Raw genomic sequence first — 8,226 nt, 5'->3', positions numbered from 1 at the left:
ATGAACAAATATCAACCACACAACCATTCATTTCTAGAAATGAGAGCCGCTCCATCCAGATTGGGATGGACGCCGTCTCTCCTGATCAGACCAGGTGTACAAGTAATAACCAGCAACTTACCATATGCATAGAAGAGAAGCATTTTTAGCACATTTACATATAGACAGAAAAAATTTAATGAAGAGAAAAGGCCTCAAGACTGACTACAAATGTAGAGAAAAAGACCAGTAGATAATATTGTGCATAAAACATTAGTTGGGAAGTGATTTAAAAGGTGATGAAGATTGCAGACTCCAAAGGCGGTGACTGCAAATACTTGATCGCCTCACCTGATAGACTCCTTAACGATTTATGTGAGGAAGCAGACATAGTTTCCCGCCAGACATATTAATATCACAAGTAAAATCTATTTAGAAAAATAAAATCTACAAGCATGCTGTTAAAGACGGAATAGGCTTTTCTTTGGAGTGAAGGAACATTTAACTTTTTACTATATTCAGTGTGAATATAAAGAGATCTCATGTTCGCAAACTTGCAGACTCGCTAAATATTTATATGAACACCTGGAGGCAAGTGAGCATAAAGACAAGCTGACAAAGTGTGCGCTGAATTAGGACCATACAGAGGTTTTGCATGTTTTAGTTCATTTTCCAAAGCATTACTAATAGATTTTAAATTGATATTCTACCTTCTAGGCAGCTAGTGGTTAAATGACTTTCCGTATGAGGTGAAAGTCAACTTGCAGAGAACTGAAATTAGCTTGAGACGGTTAATTCATCACATTTAGTTACTATTTTATCAAAGTCACTGTATCTTATCCAAACATTGTAATGCAGTTGCAGCAGAGACTGTTCTGTAAAAGATCACTTAGTTAGTGGTGCGTTCAAGTACTTCAGGGGAAACTGCAACAACAAAGACTTACGAACGAAGCTGATGTTATTTCATATATTTCTTATTGTTCACAAGTCCCGTAATTGACCAAAATCAACAACGAGTTAGTATTTTGTCAGTACTTCTGTGGGTCCCGAGCCCATTTGTTCCGACAAACATCACAAATATTGTTTCATTTAATTTTTACTTTTCACAAAGTCCACATCTGCTTAATGCATCTGAGTTTTTCTGAAATAGCATAAACTGCATTATTGCCCATTTTTACTATCACCCAATAATAGGGTGACCAGATCCTAACAAACCAAATGTGGGCCAAAGACTACGTTTCTATGGGACAATGTGGGATGTGTTACCAATGCTGTCAGGTAGTCTAAACATTTGATATGTCTATAAAACATTTCTATTCTGCACCTTAGCCCAAAAGTATGTTTAAGCTTTGCCCTGATTCAGTAGCACCCTCTAATAGACTGTACAGGTTAGGTTTCAGGTTAGGCTTTTAGCATGGGAAGGACGTAAATGCAACTTTCTTAACTCCCACACTAAGTAAATACACTAAGAATAAACACAAGCTAAAGTTTCACAGTTCTTATGCGACAGTCCACCAGCGTCACCCAGTTATAAGTTATAGTTATATTTCACAGCATTCGTTGTAGCTGCATTACCTTTTTGTTTGTGCTAGTTTCTGCCTAAATCTGTGACTTTTTGGTGACTCACAGTTTCAACTGTTGGGGCGTAGTAGCATCACAAACACGGTGACAGGTTAACCTGCACTTGACCTACGTGTACGCAGTTTGATTGACAGCTGTCCCTGCTTTCTTAACAGCCATTGGATAAAAAAATTATTTTAGAAAAACATCCATCATGCAGTGATTTGACTTTTAAAAAGGCAATAAAAATGTGGCACATTGGGCCTCAGCAACATCCTCTTAAATGTCTCCATAAAATATCTATTTTCTACTAAGAGAAAAAATAAGAAAAGTCAACTCCAGATGCACCAAATGTTCTTCACCACGCAAATCTGCTCTACCGCTACCCAGGTGTGCTGGATGACAAATCCCCTTTAATCATAAATTGAAGGTGTGTGACTGATTGTTTAATTCCCCTCTAAACACTATATAAGAGCAGGTGCTGTATGCAAACACTCACACACATGCTCAATTGGAGAGGTGCCAGCAAAAAAAAAAAAAGCTGTGAGAATAGCAGCAGGCACTGTATGGGAACAATAAATACACATATACATGTAACATTAGAGGGAAGTAAAATATAAAAACAAGCACACAAAATAAATTAACTACAGTAGCTTAATACAGAATATAAGCAAAAACCTCAGCATATGATAAGATATTGATATTTAAGATGTAGAAAAGAACTTCCGCAGTAGATAATTGAAACATATAATAATCTAAATTTGATTAAATGATATTCATGTGGTGTCCACACATTTAAACCCTTTGACTCCTTGTGTCGGACAAACAATATGCGTACTTTCAAAACAAGATGTTCTTCTTAACACTCTTGACTCGTACAATGTTCTCTTACCTGAGAGAAGAGCAAAAAGAAGAAAACATTGGTGAATCCCAGAAATCAGTGGGTGCTAACAAAATAAGAACTAAGGAAATGTTGGTATATTGCTTCCTGCGTGAGGGATATGGTCTCAGTATGTGGGATGTGGCACGTTGGATAAAGTGGGATGCAAAGTGGATGCCTGGTCACCGTACTCAATAACGACAGTGACTAAGTGTCCACTTTGATGGATTATCTAAGTAACATGTTTGGAAAACGGTTGACTGTAACACAAGGACACAATTAGTAGTAAAAGGGCTAAAATAACTAGTCTAATCTCTGAATGATTTAGTGTTTGAATAACACATGCCAAAGAGCAGTAAGGATCTGTGCACTGCTTGAGAGTCTTTATTCCACAAAGCTGTCCAAAGGCATCATGTTACCCACTACTGTATCTTGTGCTGTGACTCAGAGACAAGACTTACCAACCGCCAAGTTACCTAATGCATGACCTGAGATCGCCTCCCTCCTCTATCCTCCTCCTTCCTGGCCCCAGGCGCTACTCGGTGCTCTCGAGACACTGTAAAGGCAGTGAATTTAAAAAGGTACAATCTCCAAGTGACATTCCAGGTACCTTGAGGGCCGCGGGGGGATTTGATCACTCTGCTGGGATCGCACTTCATCTGAGCATCCGAGGCCCTTCTCTTCCTGCCTCGAAGGTGATCGGGATGTTGGTTTGTATGACGGTCAGATGCGGTTATGTAAGATCATTGGTTAGAATGGAAAATTGAAAGCTTTCAGAGCAGTCTTTGTTATAAGGCTGAGGTCGTGAGGTGCCCACAAAGATCCATTTTGCTTTTTTCTCGGTCTCTACATGAACACTCATTGTGTTCCTCTATCTGTGCACTGTACAGTCCTCATGACTCAATTTCATTTAACAATCTGAGTCATCTAATATTAGCTTGTTTTTGTCATCTTCAAGTAGATAAATAGGATTGCAACTAGTGATTAATTTTCACTAGTAATCAGTTACTTGTTTAGTCTGGAAAATGTCATAAAATAGTGAAAAGAGGATAACAAAACATTTTCAAATTGCTTGTTTTGGTCGCACCGACAGACCAAAACCCAAAGATATTCTTTTTTTAATCACAAAGGGCAGCAAATCCTCACATTTGAGAAGCTGTAATCCCAGAGCATTTTTCTTTGGCTGATGACTTCCACAATCAAATATCAAAATATTTGTTTATGGACTAAGACTGCGGGACAAGGGACCACAAGACAAATAAAACAACACTTTGGTTTACGACCAAATACCTGTTAACCTCCTGACATTCTCATCAGCCTCAGCTGTACTTTGTGTTTAGTTAGCATTAAATGAGCATCTAGCCGTCTGGTCTGAGCCAGCAGTTGATAATCAGCAAACATCTTTGCAGCGTTTGAATGAATTCGCTGCTGCGGGTCCTTGAGGCGTTTTGGAGGATACCTTAAATTGCTGTGGCTGATTACTTAACACACATAAAAGCGTCCTATAAAAGCAATCTCATTTGCGGTTCTAAAGCTGTTTTCAGTGCTTCACTCTGATGCCTCGGTTAGGTAATACACCGGCACTGGGAGTTATATTGGAGGTGACACCCCATCAGGCCTATAAATAGCTTTGCACTTTTCCCCCAGGAGCCCAGCTGTAGCTTTCTCCCAGGCATTTGATCACTTCTTTGTAGGCGACTGACATCACCCACTGCTGCTTTGTCTCTCTGACTCCTGCACACACAGACACATGCACAACAAAACACACTCTGGCGCACACACACACACACACACACACACACACACCCTCCGAGCTGTAGTAGCTTCATTACTGCTTGAATACAGTATGTGAGAAAAACTTTCATCAGCTGCTGCGATTATGATGCTTTTAAGAGGCAGTCACTTCAGAGATAGTTCGCCTCAGGGTTTCCCTAAACTACATTTAATAATGACTCACCTAATCACTTTAAATGCTCAACTATCATCGCCACGAGCAAGGCAGGTCTGGGTAAAGTGAATTCTCTGAAACTGTATCAGTGCTAAATAAATAAAACAGAGCACTTAATTGAAGGGGATGGGGGATTCAGGCCCAAGCCTCATAACAAGTGGGAGTATGAAGCGAGTGAAAGCGAAAAAAGATATACAAAAACCCCTGCAGGCTGCGTCTGACCCCAGTGAGTCACTGTCTACACAAGCTTCTCCAGAATTGGGCATGACTCAGTAACGAGCACAAACATTTCTGAAGAGCACTTTTGCTGCTGGTTACAGTATGTGGCTTCAGTTTGGATCAGGTACCGTTTTAATGCTCAGAGTTTTATGCCATGAATTAGGACTTAAACAGCAATGGTTTTACAGTTCCTGGAGTTGTTTTTGTAGTGGCAAAGCTTTTTTCTTATAGACTCTTCTTTATTCCACAATGAGTACATGGACATAGTTACACATAACATATAAAAGAAACATGTTCCCCATGATACCTTGTTAGAGAGAACAAATGAAAGGATTTAAGTTAATAAAAACATCTGTATGGGGTGCCACTTTCTTTATGAAGGGTTTAGAAGTAGTAACTAGAGGTTTTATTACTGGTTAATAAATAATTTACTAATGCTTTATAGAACAGTTATTAACAAGAACAGACTTTGGGTTGCCAGGTTGGGAAAGATCCCTTTGGTTGGTGTTTCTATAGGGAAGTTGGGATTGCTGAGAGAAAGTCTGTCTATATAATGAATTAATACTTAAGGCTAAATACATGGCATTCATTAATTTGAAGAGCCATTGTAAATTATAGCCTATTTAACAGTTATTAACAACATTTTATACCAATTTTATAACTTTTTAGCAAATTAAACAGATACAAAATAAGACAAAACATCTTTCCTGTCATAAATACCTGTGTAAACGAGTGTAAGTCATTATAAGTTCAAACATCTTTATGGAGTAATGGTTTTTATTATGTCAGATTTCATTACATGAACTGTATTAATGGTTAATAAATCCCATAAAAAAATGTTAGATGTTAGATTAATTTCTCCAGTCGGTGTAATGTACAGTTAACTGTTTGGTAATGAGTTGTTAATATTTATAGCTGCTGACATGAGGTCTTATTAGGAAGTGAGAAATCCATGAGCATGGATTAACAACATTTACATAGTGATCATTCACAATCAGGGAACTCCAGACTTCCTACTGATGGCCTATACTGTATCTATAAAGCATCAGTAAACCTCCATCAGTCACTTATTCAAGACTGATTCACTATGATTAATGATGATATTTATTAATGTCATTGATTATTTTTTTTAATGAAACATGAATGATGTCTGCTGCCAATATATTACTAAACGTTCAGTGTTTGATATTCAGTAAAGTTTGATTTATGTAGCGCCAAGTTTCTCAGACCGACACTCAAATATCTCCACAGAATCTGACACTAAAACTCCGGTTCAACTTTCTACTGGACGTCATATTTCACTAAAGAGATACAGGCAGCCACTTTTACCAGCTTTTTCAAGCTTTTGTTTCATGGGAAGATGGAAAGAAATGTTCTTTCTGTGAGATGATTAATGAGTTGCTTGATTGCCCAAGAAGATTATTAAACACTGAATGATAAAAATTTGTCAGTTTCCTGTCCTTCCAGTGTGGAAATGAAAGTAGAACTACAACAAAATACGATGTATATGTTTCCTCATTAGTACCTAATGTCTACTGCCTGTAATTCACACACATTTAAATCATATTGGACACATATTAAAAACAATGGCGCTCCTGTTGTATATTTCTGCATACCAGACACAACTTATGACAGCGGACAGTGAATCTACAGTAGCCACGGGCTAATAAATAATTCATGTCAGGAAAAGGATCTATTTGCCCCCGTGCCTCTCCGGCGCGCGTGTGCACCTGGGGCCATTTGGCCACGGCAGAAGCGTCTCCAATTATCCAGGAGCACACACATCGCTGGATTTCTCTTCGCTGTGTGCCTCCAGATCCACATTGATTTTGAAGCAATGCGCGATCAATGCGGACGACACGAGAAAGTGAAGCGTGAATGCGGCATGATTGAATTGTATGTGCGCACAAGTTTGCGCAAGGACACCAAACAAACAACAGGCAGGGGGGGATCTCATCCTGGAAACACTCCAATATGTAGGGAATAATGTGGATGTTGTGTGTCTAGGAAGTGACTGTGATTTTTCACGTGACAATGTAAAAAATGATCATTCACCTCACAACAGGCGCGCTGCTGTCTCTCCCGGTCCTCCTCAGTCCCCCTTCTAGACCTGTATCTGACGAGTGGGCCGCCTGCCACACACGCCCTGCTTCACATTCTCCCCCCTTTTGCACTCGGCGGACGTTAATGGGAAATAATCGGCAAGTTTGAGCAGAGACATGGTGGCGGCGGCCGCTCGCTTCAGCACGCTGGACAGCGCTCGTGGAAGTTGGGAGAGGACGGCGGCGCGCGGACGCACGGGGATCTAATTGGAAAAATGAACTCGGGGAGCTTCTGGAGAGATGAGCGACGGGGTGACCATGGTTGATTTTAACGGCTTATCATCGACAACAGGCGCAGGTAACCCGAGAGGGCACTTTCCGGAGTGAGACATGGACTTTGCTGAAATAATCTTCGCGTTGTTCATCGTCGTGGTCGCGGTCGTCTCGCTGCTGTCAAACTTGTTGGTGCTGCTATGTTTCGTCCACAGCACCGAGATACGCAGGCAGGTGCCCGGTGTTTTCACCATGAACTTGTCTTTCTGCAACATACTCATCACTGTTTTGAACATGCCGGCCACTCTGGTGGGGATTATCAGGGAACAGCAGCCTTTCGGGGATTGCATTTGCCACGCGGTGAGCTTTCTGGAGACTTTTCTGACCGCGAACACCATGTTGAGCATGGCAGCTCTCAGCATCGACCGGTGGATTGCGGTGGTCTTCCCGCTCAGCTACTCCACTAAAATGCGCTACAAGGACGCGCTGATCATGGTGTGCTACTCCTGGCTCCACTCCTTCACCTTCTCCCTGACCGCGCTGCTCTTCTCCTGGGTCAACTACAGCCACGTTTACGCGTCGTGCACCCTGCAGCCGAGCGACGAGGGCAGCGACAGGATTAAGTTTACAGTCTTCACAGTCGTTTTCCACGCCACCAGTTTCATGCTCTCCCTGCTCATCCTGTGTTTCACCTACCTGAAGGTGCTGAAAGTCGCCAGGTTTCACTGCAAGAGGATTGACATTATCACCATGCAGACTCTGTTTCTGCTGGTCGACATTCACCCAAGGTAGTTTCCCCCCTAAAGCCTAACGCGAGCATGTTTTCCCTCAAAGCACTTTCAATGTATAATTCATAGTTGTTTGGAAAAAAAAGACTAAAAGTGTTTTTGCTGTTTTCAGTGTGAAACAAAGGTGCTTAGCTGAGCAAAAGAGGAGAAAGCAGAGAGCCACAAAGAAGATCAGCATCTTCATCGGCTCATTCGTCATCTGCTTTGCTCCTTATGTAATTACAAGGTAAGTTGAATTGATAGGAACCCATAAATCACTGAATTTACTGCAAAACACCTGTGACAACAACTTAAAAGATAAATGACCCCACTTGTAACAATACAGCTTGAGCAATTACCTTGTGAGTGGCCCAATAAGCTTAAAAACATAGGCTGAATATAATGAATAGTCTGCATCCACACTCATTAGAGTTGTTGGCCTCTACAGATCCAGAAAATGCAGATCTGTCACACCATTAGAGACAATTCAAGAGCAGAAGTGCTACATTACAGTTTGTTCTTAGCAACCGCACATTTTCACCTGCTGATTTTAATTGT

At 40.8% G+C, this 8,226-nt stretch overlaps 1 protein-coding gene across 1 annotated transcript in view; it reads left to right on the top strand.

Annotated features, from left to right (window-relative positions):
* The first annotated feature begins 7,018 nt into the window (after nucleotides 1-7,018).
* Nucleotides 7,019-8,226, top strand: part of LOC118338265 (G-protein coupled receptor 26-like) — a 2,906-nt gene continuing 1,698 nt past the window's right edge. Inside the window, exons 1-2 of the mRNA XM_035675544.1 lie at nucleotides 7,019-7,689; nucleotides 7,802-7,915. Of these exons, the coding sequence (XP_035531437.1) occupies nucleotides 7,019-7,689; nucleotides 7,802-7,915 (785 nt within the window). The remainder of the gene's footprint in view (nucleotides 7,690-7,801; nucleotides 7,916-8,226) is intronic.

This window comes from Morone saxatilis, unplaced genomic scaffold (genome assembly GCF_004916995.1).
Source record: "Morone saxatilis isolate NCDOM2014 unplaced genomic scaffold, NCSU_SB_2.0 Contig4, whole genome shotgun sequence".
NCBI lineage: Eukaryota > Metazoa > Chordata > Actinopteri > Moronidae > Morone > Morone saxatilis.
Note: the sequence above shows the minus strand (reverse complement) of the source record. Positions and strands in the feature narration are given on the sequence as shown.